General features: G+C 48.4%; 1 protein-coding gene across 2 annotated transcripts in view; it reads right to left on the bottom strand.

Annotated features, from left to right (window-relative positions):
• Positions 1-2225: 2225 nt before the first annotated feature.
• LOC138437650 (apolipoprotein L3-like) overlaps positions 2226-17202 on the bottom strand; it is a 228711-nt gene continuing 213734 nt past the window's right edge. For both annotated transcript variants that reach the window (XM_069585334.1, XM_069585333.1), the window contains exons 2-4: positions 13175-13283; positions 7737-7863; positions 2226-5242 (exon numbers count right to left, since the gene is read on the bottom strand). In XM_069585334.1, the coding sequence (XP_069441435.1) occupies positions 4432-5242; positions 7737-7863; positions 13175-13205 (969 nt within the window). In that variant the 5' untranslated portion in view covers positions 13206-13283 and the 3' untranslated portion in view covers positions 2226-4431. The remainder of the gene's footprint in view (positions 5243-7736; positions 7864-13174; positions 13284-17202) is intronic.

Below are 17202 nucleotides of genomic sequence, written 5' to 3'. Positions count from 1 at the left end.
GGACCTCCCCTGCCGAGTCCCCTGTCCCTGCTCTGCTCCCTTGGTACCTGGGAGAGGGGCCTAAGGCTGCCCCTCAGCCTCTGTGTCCACGCCCCACCCACCTCCTTTTGATCAAGTCCTTCTAGACTTGGCCCTGCTGACAGGCACAGAACTAGTGCCTTCAGATCCCAGCAACCCACCTGAGGAGGCCCAGCCTTGGCGGTCAAGGTGAGTGGATGGAGGCCAGTTTATGGGAAGGGCTGCGAGCATGGTGCTATTTTCTACCGTGGATTATTTCTAGTGGCACAGTTTCTTTTCTCGAAATGGAGGGCCTTTGGAGGAAGGCTGGTGATCTGGCACCTCAAAAGTCAACAACAGAAAACGAGTCTCCTTTTCTGCTTGCTTCCTGAGCAGAGAGCCGCAGTGTGTGGGGGGTGAGCATTGGCCACCCTCTGTGCAGGCTCTGCCCATACCTTTCCTGTTGTAGTCTCACATCAGCTCTAGGGTGTGTCGGCTGTATTTCTCAGATAAAGAAACAGAAGAAAAGGCCCTACAGCCTACAGTCCTGGTGGCCTTTTCTTCTTTGCCCCCACCACAAGGGGCAGCAGTGGGGCTGGACCCCCCACGGAGGCCCACCTGCTCTTCCCTCAGGGGTGCTTCATCCCAGAAAATGCCCGGGCATCATGGTCACCTACCCATCTTAGAGGGAGGGACAGAGGAGTGACAGGTGTTACTCCATGAGGACCACACTCTACAGTTTGGTCTGACAATTACCTTGGAACACAGACTAGGAATCTGACCTGATTTTTGCAGTAAAGACTCCAGTACTCTTGCTTGGAAAATCCCATGGATGGAGGAGCCTGGTAGGCTGCAGTCCATGGGGTCGCTGAGGGTCGGACATGACTGAGTGACTTCAATTTCACTTTTCACTTTCATGCATTGGTAAAGGAAATGGCAACCAACTCCAATGTTCTTGCCTGGAGAATCCCAGGGACGGTGGAGCCTAGAGTGCTGCCGTCTATGGGGTCACACAGAGTCGGACACGACTGAAGTGACTTAGCAGCAGTAGCAGCAGCAGCAGCCGATGGCAGGGGCGAGGAGGGGGCTTTCTTCCAACAACTCAGGGGAGGAACCTATATTTAAACCAAGGTTGTCACTGCCTATTGTAAACACCACTCCTTGTTTAAAGTTCCTTTTTTTTTTCCTTTAAATCATTTTTTCCCCAGTAAACTCCCTCCTACTGATTCTTCTCTCTTCCACTAGCATGAGTTTATCTGGAAGTTAAGCAAAAGCACCCTGAGATGCAGAACTCAGCTAGTCCAGAGGAACTGTGTCCAGGTGTCATGAAGGTCCTGTGCTGAGAATGCCCAAGAGATGCCAGACCATCCTGGGCTCAGTAACACAAGCTCACGGGAGAGCAAGCATGGGAGCCGCAGACTCAGATCAAGGTGAGGATTCAGCAAGACCTCAGTCCAGGGGCAGGAGAGAGACCACCCCATCTGCAGATCCTAAAGAGTCAGTGGTGATGAAATTGGGCTCCATTTGTCCCCAGTGTCAAAAGAGAAGTACCCCAGGATGGCTACAGCGACCCACCTGCCTGTGCTTGTCCCTTTTTATAGGATCAGTGGGAGTGAGTAGGGGGCTTCAGACTGAGCATGTGACCCAAGGGCTTCAGAGTCATCAGAGTTGCTGATGGAGATGGGCACCAAGGGCCAGAGCGCAGAGGATGCCCTCCAGTTGACAGCACAAGGGGACAGAGCACAGGGGATCCCCTCCAAGCTGACAGCACAGGGGATCCCCTCCAGGCTGATAGGATCAGTGGGAGTGAGTAGGGAGCTTCAGACTGAGCATGTGGCCTGAGGGCTTCAGAGTCATCAGAATTGCTGATGGAGATGGGCACCAGGCTGACAGAGCACAGGGGATCCCCTCCAGGCTGACAGCACAGGGGATCCCCTCCAGGCTGACAGAGCACAGGGGATCCCCTCCAGGCTGACAAACCTCAGGGGAACTGGTCTCGGCCACTCTCTGCCAGGCTGCTCTCATCACAATAGCAAAAGTGTGGAAGAAAGGAAAATAACAGAAGAAAGGTTCTGTCTATACATACCACAGACTAATACTGATGTAAAAAAGGAAGAAAGTTCTTTTTAAAAATATTATTTTAAAAGGACGAAAATGCAGACACATGCTACAGCGTGCACACGCCTTGAAGACATTGTGTTCAGTGAAATAAAACAGTCACAAAAAACTTATTGCATTTTCTGTGTTTATTAGGTTTGCAGAGTAGGCAAATGGATAAAGACAGAAAGCGGGGTGGTGGTTGTCAGGGGCTGTGGGAGGGGGAGGCGAGTTCAGTCCAGTGGAGCCTCAGGTTTCAGGAAGAAAGAAGATGGAGATGCATGATGGTGATGGCTGCACAAGAGATGAATGGACTTGATGCCACTCACCTGTGCACTAAAAATGCTTAAGTGGTCAATTTTATGTTGTGTTTATTTCACCACAGGAAGGAAAAAAGAAAGGGAAAAAAACCCATCACAGAGGACAAATATTGTATGATTCCACTCATATGAGGTCCTGAGAGGAGGCAAATTCATAAAAATCAGGGTACACTGTGCTTGCCAGGGCTGGAGAGGAGGGAGAATGAGGTATTAGCACATAATTGGGACATAGTTTCGTTTTTGATGTAAAACAATCTGTGGCTGGATGGTGACGCTGGTTGTACAATGATGTGAGTGTCTTTAATACCACTCAACTGTACACTTAAAAGTGGGTAAGATGGTAAATTTGATGATTTTCAAAAATTAAAACAAATTGTTGAAAAGCTGAACCGTTGTGGGCAAACATAGCAGCACCTGAACACTTTACAGTCTGTAAAACACTTTCACACTCAACACTGTGCAAGTTACCACAGGCCTGTGATGGGACATTTACTATCTCAATGTCACCTGGGAAAACTAAGGCTCACACTTGCTCCCAAATGGGGAAACTGGCAGGTCGGTCTGTTTTCTGGACTATGCCATTTCCTTAGAGGAAGAGAAATCCTTCAACATTCCAGTAGTTTAAAAAATGTACTTTCCTTCCATAAATGCTCCCTGTGAGCTTGAGATGAGTCATAAACATCAATTACCTCTTGTCCAAAGAAGCGAGCTCAGAGGCTTGAGTTCCAGGGGCCAAAGAGTGCTGATTCTGGCGGGGCCAATGGGGACCCTCTGTGACTGGCATCAAGTGTCAATTCACTTCTGGAACAGCCCCACCTTGGGGGGAAAGCTGCCTGAACTCTTCCTTCACAGAGACTCTGGGACCCACTCTGCTGTGTCCCCATCTCTCTGTCTTCCATGAGTAGGGGAGATTTGGCATCATGCAGCCCTCCTTGATGGGGATAAAATGGAAGCAGAGACAGTCTTCATTTTCTTGGGCTCCAAAATCACTGTGGAAGGTGACCGCAGCCATGAAATTAAAAGACATTTGCTTATTGAAGAAAAGTTATGACCGACCTAGACAGCGTATTAAAAATCAGAGACATCACTTTGCTGACAAAGTCCCCTATAGTCAAAGCTATGATTTTTCCAGTAGTCATGTTTGGATGTGAGAGTTGGACCATAAAGAAGGCTGAGAACTGAAGTATCGATGCTTCTGAACTGTGGTGTTGGAGAAGACTCTTGAGAGTCCCTTGGACAGCAAGGAGATCCAACCAGTCCATCCTAAAGGAAATCAGTTGGGAATTTTCATTGGAAGGACTGATGCTGTAGCTGAAACTTCAATACTTTGGCCACTGGATGTGAAGAGCTGACTCATTTGAAAAGACCCCGATGCTGGGAAAGATTGAAGGTGGAAGGAGAAGGGGACGACAGAGGATGAGCTGGTTGGATGGCATCACCAACTCAATGGACATGAGTTTGGGTAAACTCTGGGAGTTGGTGTTGGACAGGGAGGCCTGGCGTGCTGCAGTCCATGGGGTTGCAAAGACTGAACGACTAACTGAACAGAACTGAAGAACGTATAAAACATTTCAAAAGGATAAATCTGTAGATAGATACATGTATAATGGAATCACTTTGCTATTCACCTGAAGCTAATACAATATTGTAAATCAGCTATACTTTAATAAAACACGGAAACAAACAAGTCACTCCCTACTGAGTTCAAATGTGAGTTGATGCTGGAGAAGCAGGGCTAGAGACCATCACCAGGGGGGAACCCTTCTTGCTGGAATATCAGACCCTGGGGAGGGCGATAGAGGAGCCCCTGCTACTTGTGCTGGATCTCTACAATCCTAACTCTCTGGCTTTCTCCCATTTTCAAAGCTCCCCTACTCCTGGCCTCTCAATGCTGGTCTCCCTTTCTCTCCTTATTCTTCCCTCAGTGTCTTCTTCAGTCCAAAATAAGTGGTTTCTTCTCTTGACCCTGCACACGTCCCTGGTCTCTGCATTGCTCTAGGGGTGGCCCAGCCGGGCCCTATTGCAGACTCTCATAGATCCAGGTGAGCTCCTCCAACTTGTTCTCCAGCTCCTGGGCTTTCTGCCTCATGTTCTCAGCTGATGCTGTCTTTGCCCCCTCCTGCAAGTCCTGTGCGTCTTTCACCAGGGAGTACACGTCCAGGCCTATGAATGCACCTGAGAGGACTCCACTCCCGATGCGGGCTGCTCTAGTCGCTGCCAGAGGTGTGCCTCTGAAATGTGTGCTCACCTCTTGGGGAGCTGGGTCAGAGAGCCGCCAGGTTTTTATGTAGGACTGAGCAGTCGCTACTAATTGAGGGTTGCGTCTGGCCTCCCTGATGGCATGAATATGCCTCCGCAAGTCTTTAACTTGGTAGAGATCATTTAGACAGCATTTTACTTTGTCTGTGTTAAGGGAACTGGCCTGGGTTTCTGCTGATGACGTGTTTACAGTTTCCACCACCGTGGTGGACAAACCTGTCACAGCAGATGCTGCTGCCAGCCCTATTCCAGTGGCTGAGAGTCCCAGACTGAGGCCTGCTGTAAAGGGTGCCAGAAACAGGCCAAGTATGCTCAGGGCACCAGACGCAATGCCGGTGGAGGAGGCTACCACATTGGAGATGGTGCAGTCCCTGTGCACCTTGTCAACACTGTCTGCGAGCTCACGGAGCTTTTTTATGCTCTCCTTCAGCTCCTGTTTTACCTGAGGAAACTCCTTCAAAAACCTCTCCTTTTCCTGCTGGTATTTTTGCAGGAGCCTGTCTTGGTCCTCCCCGGCCAAGACAGTTTGCACCTTGATCAGATATTCACGGAGTCCATCTGCCTCTTCCCTGTAACAGTGAACATTAAAGTCTTAGAAAGACAGTTTGCTTGTCTATGAAACAGGCCTAACAAGCTCTATCCTGCATAAACCACAGAAATTTTATTGTAAATTACAATATTTTACCAATGTAAAAATTTTTCCAACCTTCAACCCTCATTTGGATATTGTTAGTGCTTCATGTACTTATTCAATCATGGAATAAATAAGCAAAGGTCAGCTTAGGAGACCTTTAACTTAAGAGAGATATTTGATAAAGACACCTCAAAGGCAGACCAATACCATCACTTCCAGAATGTGTGTAAAATGGGAACTTCACAGATAAACAGGGAATTGGGATTAGAGCAGAAAACCCTTCATTCAGGGACCTTAGTGTATAGTGAGGAGTCCTCTTTTTCTTTGCTCTTGGCTGCTAGGATGTGGTCCCTAGGCACCAAGAATATTCTGGCTGATAGGCATGTCCTCGTCTGCCTGGGACTTTGGCCACTGGACAGTCTGACAAGTTGACATGTGGTGGGCCTCTGGGTCACGTGGTATCACTTCTGACCTCTGGAGGAGCTGGATGCTAGGGCATTAGTCTGACCTCTGGGAGGGGCTGGAGATGAGAGGTCAGGGTAATGTGCTGTTAAATAGGGTGAGCATCCCTGGCGGGCAGTACTCCGTGTGTCCTGCCCCACTGAATCCAAGACAGTAATGTATCCTGGGGACAATGAAAGCTTCGTGTGTGAAACCTGCCCAGACCCTGTGGCTGGTGGGAAACTGCATCCTTCCCTGTAATAAACCATAACTGGGATCCTGATGCTTTAAATGAGTCTGTGCATCCTTCTATGGAGTTCTAAAATCTGAGGGTGGTTGTAGGACCCCCCAAATTTGCCCTTGATGGAAAATGTAAGGGCAGTCCTGGGACTATGCCCTCATACTTTTCAGATCGGCTAACTGTGCGTCTAGAATTTTTTTTTTTTTTAATCAAAACTCAGCTAAAAGGACCCTTAACGATCGTTTTGCCTGGCATCTGCTCTCACCCAAGCCTGATACCCTTGGCCTTCTCTGCAGAAGGACACTGGGTCTGTCACTGCCCATATTGACTGGGAAGCAGGAGATGAGCTGTGCGCCCTGTTCCCATGGGCCCTCCAGCTCACCTCACTGACTCCTGAGCCAGCACCCAGCACCCCTGTCCTCTCAGGGGTCACATGTTAATTTGTGACATCTTCATGAGCCTGCACCCCAAGGCTGTGTGCAACCTTATGGAACCTCTGAAGATCCAAGAGACTTGAGGAAACACACATCTGAACTGCTGAGCCTGAAGAGACCGGCACTTGCACAGCGGATGGAGAAAGTGTCTTCCTCTTGGGTGGGGACATGCGAGGCTCCTCAGAATCCCTCAAATGACACCCAATTGCAGCCACTCACTAGGACCCTGGAGGTTCCCTGAGCCACACGGCCTTCCCACTGTCAGGGTGGCTTCATGTGGATTAGAAGAGGGTCCCAGATGGAATGAGAATCCAGGTCCCAGGCAGGGTGTGGAGGACATGGTCACCCAGGGCCCTCTAGCCCAGCATGAGGGGATCCCATCAGGGAAGAAAGAAATGTCCCGCCTCCCTCTCCCAGGACCTCTGCTAGGGTCACAGCCCCTTCAGTCCTGTGTCCTCGGGGCCCACTCTCCTCACTCTAGTCCTGGCCCTGCTGCCCAAGCCTGCCTACTCGTCCTCCAACCTGGACCCTCTGCTCCACCCTGACCCCTGGGTCTGACCCTGGTGCAGGCCTCCCTGGGCCTTCGGACGAGATGATTGCACTTGGTTCCCCACCTCTGACCTGCAGTTCACTCTGAGGCCATCACTACAATCCATAGACTGAATTGCTATTCCCACTGGACACATAACACATAACAAATCTGAGACTCAAAGTCTTAAACCCACAGGCCCAGAGTTGGGCAGGGCTAGATCCAGGATCCCACCAGCTCTAACCAGTTCCCTTCCAGCCTCTCTGCCTCATTGGCCAGCAGGAACCTGCAGTGTTGGTATAATTCCTAAGATGGGGAGTGAAGGAGTTTTAGTCAGAATCCCAGGAACACAAAATGATGTTTGGGTCAGGATTTTGCAACTTGACCCAAGGAAGTCCTTCTTGGTTCTCATCTCCAGGGAGAAGGTCCCTGATTCTTCCCAACAAGCTTATTTTAAAATTAACATTGATTGAGCACCTACTCTGTGTTAGCAATCATGAAAAGCGCTTGCATGCATTTTCTCAGAGTCCTCACTATAAACTGAACAGAGGATGAAGCAGAGAGTAGTTCCGTAATTTGTCCAAGGTCATATGACCTGCCCTTCCTTGCAGATTTCGTCTCTTCTCTACCCAACGTCATTCAATGCCAACAAATAACACGGAGGAAACATTCCACATAGGATCTTGAGGAGGAACATCCTCGACCCCAACCATAGGATCTTGCCTGGAGGAAACTAGCCAGGGGGGGCATGTTGGTGACATTCCTGGTGTATCTGCATTGTTACCTGGACAAATTGGCCTTGGTCACAAAATTTTCCCAGGGTTTGTCTTCCGTGAGCAGGAATTGCAGTTGTTCCCAACTCACACTCTTCTGGAAATAGTCAATGGCATCCTCAACAAAGCTTTGGCTCTCTAGACAGGAAAATAAAAATTGAAGATTCGAATAAACTATGGTGTGATGTAAACGGTATCGAGTATAAGTGGTTAAAGTTCACCTTTCTGAGCAGCATTCATCTGGCACGCTGTTGATGGATTTCTCTGGGGTCTCAGGTGGACTGTATGCACCAGCCCCAATTCATAAGTTAACGCCCAGACCCACCCACTCTGCAATGACTGTATTAGAAGACAGGGGGCTTCAAGGCAGTAATCAGGTGAAATGAGGCCTTCAGTGTGGGCCTTAATTCAGTAATATCAGTGTCTTTATTAAATGAAGAGACGTCAGATCTCTTCCTGTCTCTCTCTTCCCTGAAGTACTAAGTGTTCTTAGGTTTTCTTTTTCTCATGCGTCACTAAGGGCGAAATGAACTCAGGGCTCACATGGAGGGAACCCACAGCACTAGCTCTGTGTGTTGACTGCTGAGGGTGGTGTAGGTGGAGGAAATAACTGAGCACCTGGGTTTCTGTGGGCTTCCCTTGTAGCTCAGTTGGTAAAGAATCTGCCTGTATTACAGGAGACCCGAGTTCAATCCCTGGGTTGGGAAGATCCCTGGGTTGGGAAGATTCCCTGGAGAAGGAACTGGCAACCCACTCCAGTATCCTTGCCTGGAAAATCTCATGGACAGAGGAACCTGGTGGGCTGCAGTCCATGGGGTCACAAAGAGTCGGGCATGACTGAGCAAGTAACACTTACTTAGGGCTTCCCTTGTGGCTCAGCTGGTAAAGAATCCGCCTGCAATGCAGGAGACCTGGGTTCGATCCCTGGGTTGGGAAGATCCCCTGGAGAAAGGAAAGGCTACCCACTCCGGAAGTGCGGTGGCTGCGACAGACAGCGCAGGAAGAGTGGCTGAGAGGAGCTACTCCACATTCAAGATCAGGAGGGGCAACTCGCCCAAGTAAGGAGCAGCGGCTACGCTTTGCTGCAGCAGCCATGAAGAGATACCCCATGTCCAAAGTAAGAAAAACCCAAGTAAGACGGTAGGTGTTGCGAGAGGTCATCAGAGAACAGACAGACTGAAACCATAATCACAGAAAAACAGCCAATCTGATCACACCGAGGACAGCCTTGTCTAACTTAGTGAAACTAAGCCATGCCGAGTGGGGCCACTCAAGACGGAGAGGTCATGGTAAAGAGGTCTGACAGAATGTGGTGGTCCACTGGAGAAGGGAATGGCAAACCACTTCAGTATTCTTGCCTTGAGAACACCATGAACAGTATGAAAAGGCAAACTCATAGGATACTGAAAGAAGAACTCCCCAGGTTGGCAGGTGCCCAATATGCTACTGGAGATCAGTGGAGAAATAACTCCAGAAAGAATGAAGGGATGGAGCCAAAGCAAAAACAATAACCAGCTGTGGATGTGATTGGTGATAGATGCAAGGTGCGATGCTGTAAAGAGTAATATTGCATAGGAACCTGGAATGTTAGGTCCATGAATCAAGGCAAATTGGAAGTGGTCAAACAGGAGATGGTAGAGTGAACGTCGACATTCTAGGAATCAGCGAACTAAAATGGACTGGAATGGGCGAGTTTAACTGAGATGACCATTATAGCTACTACTGCGGGCAAGAATCCCTCAGAAGAAATGGAGTAACCATCATAGTCAACAAAAGAGTCTGAAATGCAGTCCTTGGATGCAGTCTCAAAAATGACAGAATGATCTCTGTTTGTTTCCAAGGCAAACCATTCAATATCACAGTTATCCAAGTCTATGCCCCAACCAGTAACGTGGAAGAAGCTGAAGTTGAACAGTTCTGTGAAGACCTACAAGACCTTTTAGAACTAACACCCAAAAACGATGTCCTTTTCATTCTAGGGGACTGGAATGCAAAAGTAGGAAGTCAAGAAACACCTGGAGTAACAGACAAATTTGGTGTTGAGGTACACAATGAAGCAGGGTAAGACTAATAGAGTTTTGCCAAGAGAACGCACTGGTCATAGCAAACACCCTCTTCCAACAACACAAGAGAAGACTCTACACATGGACATCACCAGATGGTCAACACTGAAATCAGACTGAGTATATTCTTTGTAGCCAAAGAATGAGAAGCTCTATACAGTCAGCAAAACAAGACCAGGAGCTGACTGTGGCTCAGATCATGAACTCCTTATTGCCAAATTCAGACTGAAATTGAAGAAAGTAGGGAAAACCACTAGACCATTCAGAAGTGAAGTGAAATCGCTCAGTCATGTCCGACTCTTTGCGACCCCATGGACTGTAGCCTACCAGGCTTCTCTGTCCATGGGATCCTCCAGGCAAGAATACTGGAGTAGGTTGCCATTTCCTTCTCCAGGAGATCTTCCCGACCCAGGGATTGAACCCGGGTCTCCCGCATTGTGGCAGATGCTTTAGCGTCTAAGCCACCTAATCAAATCCCTATGATTATACAGTGGAAGTGAGAAAAAGATTTAAGGGACTAGATCTGATAGAGTGTCTGATGAACTATGGATGGAGGTTTGTGACATTGTACAGGAGACAGGAATCAAGACCTTCCCCATGGGAAAGAAATGCAAAAAAGCAAAATGACTGTCTGAGGAGGCCTTACAAACAGTTGTGAAAAGAAGAATTGAAAAGAAGAAGTGAAAAGCAAAGGAGAAAAGGAAAGATATAAGCATCTGAATGCAGAGTTCCAAAGAATAGCAAGGAGAGATAAGAAAGCCTTCCTCAGTGATCAATGCAAAGAAATAGAGGAAAACAACAGAGTGGGAAAGACTAGAGATCTCTTTGAGAAAATTAGAGATACCAAGGGAACACTTTATGCAAAGATGGGCTCGATAAAGGACAGAAATGGTATGGACTGAACAGAAGCGAAAGATATCAGGAAGACATGGCAGGAATACTCAGAAGAACTGTACAAAAAAGATCTTCATGATCCAGATAATCAGGATGGTGAGATCACTCACCTAGAGCCAGACATCCTGGAATGTGAAGTCAAGTGGGCCTTAGAAAGCATCACTACGAACAAAGCTAGTGGAGGTGATGGCATTCCAGTGGAGCTATTTCAAATCCTGAATGATGATGCTGTGAAAGTGATGCGCTCAATATGCCAGCACATTTGGAAAACTCAGCAGTGGGCACAGGACTGGAAAAGGTCAGTTTTCATCCCAGTTCCAAAGAAAGGCAATGCCAAAGAATGCTCAAACTACCACACAATTGCACTCATCTCACATACTAGCAAAGTAATGCTCAAAATTCTCCAAGCCAGGCTTCAACAATATGTGAACCATGAACTTCCAGATGTTCAAGCTGGTTTTAGAAAAGGCAGAGGAACCAGAGATCAAATTGCTAATATCCGCTGGATCATCGAAAAACAAGAGAGTTCCAGAAAAACATCTATTTCTGCTTTATTGACTATGCCAAAGCCGTTGACTGTGTGGATCACAAGAAACTGTGGAAAATTCGGAAAGAGATGGGAACACCAGATCACCTGACCTGCCTCTTGAGAAACCTATATGCAGGTCAGGAAGCAACAGTTAGAACTGGACATGGAACAACAGACTGGTTCCAAATAGGAAAAGGAGTACATCAAGCCTATATATTGTCACCCTGCTTACATAACTTCTATGCAGAGTACATCATGAGAAACACTGGACTGGAAGAAGCACAAGCTAGAATCAAGATTGCTGGGAGAAATATCAATAACCTCAGATATGCAGACGACACCACCCTTATGACAGAAAGTGAAGAGGAACTAAAAAGCCTCTTGATGAAAGTAAAAGTGGAGAGTGTAAAAGCTGACTTAAAGCTCAATATTCAGAAAACAAAGATCATGGCATCTGGTCCCATCTCTTCATGTGAAATAGATGGAGGAACAGTGGAAACAGTGTCAGACTTTATTTTGGGGGGCTCCAAAATCACTGTAGATGGTAATGGTAGCCATAAAATTAAAAGACGTCTACTCCTTGGAAGGAAAGTTATGACCAACCTAGATAGCATATTCAAAAGCAGAGACATTATTTTGCCAACAAAGTTCTGTCTAGTCAAGGTTATGGTTTTTCCAGTAGTCATGTATGGATGTGAGATTTGAACTGTGAAGAAAGCTGAGCGCCGAAGAATTGATGCTTTTGAACTGTGGTGTTGGAGAAGACTCTCGAGAGTCCCTTCTTCTGCAGGGAGATCCAACCAGTCCACCCTAAAGATCAGTCCTGGCGGTTCTTTGGAAGGACTGATGCTGAAGTTGAAACTCCAATACTTTGGCTACCTCATGTGAAGAGTTGACTCACTAGAAAAGACTCTGATGCTGGGAGGGATTGGGGCAGGAGGAGAAGGGGAATGCCAGGAAGAGATGGCTGGATGGCATCACCAACTCGATGGACATGAGTTTGGATGAACTCCAGGAGTTGGTGATGGACAGGGAGGCCTGGCATGCTGCAATTCATGGGGTCACAAAGAGTCGGACACGACTGAGCGACTGAACTGAACTGGGTGTCTGCATGGGCATTTGAGAACGATAGAACTAGTTCCTGCCTGAGGCAGTCACCTGGTAATCAGGTGTTTATATATGGGAGCACTGGGCAGGTGCCCTAGCACAGCACTCGAGAGAGGGGATTCTAGAGAAGGGGAGAGGGGAGTCTAGAGAAGGGGAGAGGTTTCTACTTGGAACTAACACATTCCACGTAGAGGGGACAGCACGGCACTAGGCAGGCCCTACTATGTGGCAGGCCCTGGCTCAGGCCACGGACACACATTATATTTGGTCCTCATCACAACATAGGGAAATATTCTTCTCATCTTACAGGTTTGGTCAGGTAAGCTGCTCCAGGTCACACAGGTGTGGGAGGCAGCAAAGGCCCGACTGGGTTCAGTTTAGACTCTGTTGACCCTCACAGAGCAGCTGGGTGGGCAGCAGGGTGAGAAGTGGAGGAAACAGCCTCTGTGTTGACACCCCAGGGTCTGGGAGCAGAAGGGGGCTTGGACCAAGGGAGAGGGCAGGAGAAGCTCCAGGGGACCTCCTCTCCCTGTCCCGCCTGGCCTTGGGGACTTGCTCTGCTGTGCCGCCCCCCTCCCTGGGCTGTCCTGGCCTCACTTCTGAGTCTATAGCTGGGGGTCAGGAGGCAGGGGGAGGAAGTTAGCATCTTGCCTGTGGCTCCCTGAGGGGAGGACCAGGAAAGAGGCTGTGGGGACAGACTGTCAAGTGTTAGGGGACTTCCCCTTGCCTCTCTGGGGGATGCTCATCCACGCCTTTCTCAGTTCTTGATTACTCGGCAGGTTAATTGGGCCTGGAGCCAGCACCCTCAATTCTGGGTCACAAGTAGGAACCTGCCAGAGACGAGGTGGCTGACTACCTGAGCAGTCCTTGGGATCTTCTGAGCTCATGGTGGCAGCAGCAGGGTCTCAGAGATCTCCCTTCAGCTCACCGGTCTGTGTCAGGCTGGAAGAAGGTGACGTTTCACCCTTGGGGAAGAGAAAACAGATGTGGGCTTGATCACGCGTGAGCGGTGGCTGAGGGGGCAGCGAGGGGTGAGGTCCTGGGTGGTTTCCCCTGGGACAGCCGCCAGGGCCACCGGGGACTTAGCCCCACGTGGTTCTGTCCCCTGGGCTCTGCAGAGCACCTGTTAAGGAAAGTTACTCATCCTCCCGCCGTCCTCTCCAGTCAGAGCTCTGCTCTCCTGCTGGGGTACAAGAGAGGATAATCAGACAGGAGAGAGCCATCTGCGAAGTACAGGAGCAATAACACCAGAGACAGCAGAACAGGTAGGAAGGGATACTCTGGAAATTACATGAGGTTGGGAACGCTTGTGTTACTAATTGGTTATAGGTGATATTGATCCACTGTCTATGACGTGCAGGCTCCTGAAACCCACCTAAACTTAGGTCAGTCCAAGTTTTCACATATCTGCTGGAGCCCAGCCTTGAACCCAAGTCTTTCTGATCCAAATCCCAGGTTGGTGATGACTATGCTCTACTTGCTTTAATGTACAAAAATGTCTCTTTGTGGATGCAGGTTAATTGGAAAATGACTCTTTTTATTGCAAAATGTTGTCATGCACTCTGTGCTCGAGTCTCTGCGTTGGATAAAGTCCCCGGTGCTATAGCTCCCACGGCACACATCTTCCTCACTTCTACAATAGCCTTTATCCCACAGATCTTTTTACTGGAGTCCCACCAGCCCCACTCCAATCCCCGCAGCCCTGCCCTGGTCAGCTGAGGCCCTGATTGGTGTCATCTTTGCTGTCCACTCCTGATTGTTGGACTTCAGGCTGTTTTTAATTCTTTGTGTAAATAGTAGTGCAAAGAATACTCTTCTTGCATAAAACTTTGCCTCCATTTAAGATTCTTTCATTAAGCTGTTTCTAGAAGTAGAATGACTGGATCCAAGGGTATCAACACCTAACATTTTTTCCTACTTAAGCTACTTTGTTATGCAAAGAAGCTGTACACATTTACATTCACACGTATCAGAGGTGATGGTGCCCATCCTTCGTCTTGTCTCTGTTATTATTTAAATAGCAGATCTTTATATAGAGAGAACTTCTTTTGGTTCTGGTTGTGACTATCTTGTGTTGGGAGATGAGAAAAGAAAGCATGTTAATTACACTTAGGCAGTATTTTAAGAAGGCAAAAGAGTACTTATTTAGTATTCTTGCTGAGACCTGACTGAAATGATAGTAAAGGTCCTTATAGTTATAGTAACAGCTACTCGTGAGAGTGGCTTGTATTTCTGATTTTGCTCTGCACTGGTACTTACTCTAAGACTTTGTAAATTATAATCCATATTGTTCTGATAACCAGGAGGTGTGTACCACTGTATCCTTGTTTGCAGCTAAGGAAGCTGGAGCATAGACGTTCTGTGATTTGCCCAAAGTCAGAAACCTTGTTCATGGAGAACTGGATCCCACCCCACTCTCTGGGCTCAAGATCCCATGCCCAGCTTCTTGTCACTTTGCTGCTAACAACAATAATAAATAAAGAGCAGGGATGGAGGCGACAGGAACACAGAGTCTTCACCCTCACTCCCTCGGCTGAAAATTATGACTGCTTTTTATTTACCTGTTGCACCTTTATCCTTGCTCTGGTCTCCCCTCTCAGTAGATGGAGTTACTGAGACAATCATGGGTAAAACTGCCCCTGCCATTCTCTACAGCACCCAGTCTAGAGTGGCCCAACTTCCTTAGTGTTCCCCCAAACCCCTAACCTGAGGCCAGATCCTAGAATCTTTCTTTCTATCACCTTCCCTCTGCAATGCCCAGGGTTTCCCTCAAGAATAGTAACCATCAGCTTGATTACTAGGGAGAATGCCTGGTGACGGAGGCTGTGGCCACTGACTGTGTGGATAGGAGAGAATTTACACAGACAGGCCCGTCTCCAGGCACGTGGGAGAGGAGAGCTGGCTGGTCCCCTGCCTCCTTCTCTGCCTCGAAACTGTAGGACCCAGGAGCCAGGGAAGCCAACTGAAATTGGGAAACACAAGGACCAAGAGACAAGGCAGAGAGAGGAGGAGAGCGTGGGCAGAAAGGGCTGATCCTGGATGATGCCAAACACTTGAAAATGCATTTGGACCCTCCACCTCGTCCTTCTGTCCTTCCCTGCCCTTCTTGTCCTGGTCCTGCCCTTTGTCTGGGGCCTCAGCTGGGTGTGGATGCTGGACAGTGCTTCTGCTGCTGCATTAATATCCAGGGCATCCTCCTCTGTTGGCCTCTGATTGGTTACTCCCCGAAAAGCCTATCAGTGGGAGAGAGGAGAACCCTGAAAAGACTCCCCGCCCAACTATATGGCCAGATGCAGAGGCCTCCCCTCCATGTGGGCAGAGATTCTCACCAAACGTCTTGTCCATGTGGCTGCAAGTTATCCGCCTTGGGCAGGGAAAGGAGAGGTTAGGGCAGGATCAAGTGCAGGGTCCTTAGACCATCACCAGGCCCTCCTGATGCTCCTACTCCTATCTTCCGCACCCTCCTGACTCCACGGGGCCTGGTTGACTCCCAGCTGCCTGGACTCTGATTCCCCCCGGCCTCCAGGCCTTTGCTCAGGCTGCCCCTCCCCCTTCAAGGCCTTGTCCCACCTGCCTCACCAGGTGAAATGTTACCTGTATTTAGAGTTCCCTCTCCAAAGCCTCCCTGCCCTGCTGTCTCCCCCAGTTCCTCTCCAGTCTCCCCTGGAATCTTGCACTTTCCTGGTTGCAGGTCTGTTTGTGCGGAGTTTCTGCAGCTCCCAGCACTGGGCAGGTGCCCTGTCTCTTCTCTGCTGCTCCTCCTGCTCCAGGGCCTCTGGGGCTCCCTCCACCCTCCTGGGCACAGCCTGGCTAGAATACGAGGTGTGGGACCCGTTACTGGGACATGAAGCAACCAGCTTCGTGAAAACACAGCAGCACACCACTTTTACCTGCAGTTGGGTGATTCCATTTCTTTTCCTTGTCTGTTTTGATAAAAGCTCTTTCTGACACAGAGTGCCATCAGGTTTCTGAGCGTTTCCATTTATGGGCGTCCCTTGCTTTCCAAAAGGTCAACCTCTCCAGTAAACTGTGAAGTGAGGCCTATATCTTCTTCACACTAGGCCATCTTGGTTTAGGAAAGCTTTTGTAGGAATACTGTACTTTCAGGTGGCAGGAAATACCTGTATTTCCTCATGTCTCCTTACTCTAGCCATGATATTTTTACAGCAGAAGAAAGAGGAAGAGAGAATTGTGGAAAGACATGGGCTCCTGCTAAAATCTGAATAATGCCTTACTGCACTAGAGGGTCCTTTAAAGGCAGGAAAAAACAGTGTATTCCTTTTTGATTGCAGTAGGTACCTGTTAAGTAAATCCTGCTTTAAGGAGATAAAGCAGCAGACAGGCAGGAAGGAAGGTAGGGAGTCTGGGAGAGCAGGAGAGGAGGAGGAGAAAAAAGGAAAGAGGGAGAAGGTAGAAGGCAGATAAAAGGAGGAAGAAGAAGAAACAAAAAGCTCTAATCCATTAGTGAACCCTAAAGGGATCTAAAGGTAAACCAGAATGAAAAAAAATCTACAAACATACTGGAAGAAATGAAAACATATTGGAGAAAACTGTCTCACCAAGACACAAATCCCAGAAACCAATGACCTCTTAAAAATTAGAAATTGCTAAGGACTCCGTAAACCAAATCAAAATGCAAGAGATCTGGAGACAATGTCTGCAATACTTAGAGAAGATAAAGGTGAATGTCCCCAACACACAGAGAAGCTACAAACCCATATCAGCTGACTGAAACCAGACTGTGAGGTCCTTTGCCAATAGTGCTCCGTCTGCTCCATGGCCTTCTTTCCAGCCCCTCCGCCCCCTCCATCCACCCTCACTCTCCAGCCTGCCTGCCTTACTCACCTTCGCACTGCCAGCACTTGGCACAGTCCCAGAAGATAC

Source organism: Ovis canadensis, chromosome 3 (genome assembly GCF_042477335.2).
Source record: "Ovis canadensis isolate MfBH-ARS-UI-01 breed Bighorn chromosome 3, ARS-UI_OviCan_v2, whole genome shotgun sequence".
Classification (NCBI taxonomy): Eukaryota; Metazoa; Chordata; class Mammalia; order Artiodactyla; family Bovidae; genus Ovis; species Ovis canadensis.
Note: the sequence above shows the minus strand (reverse complement) of the source record. Positions and strands in the feature narration are given on the sequence as shown.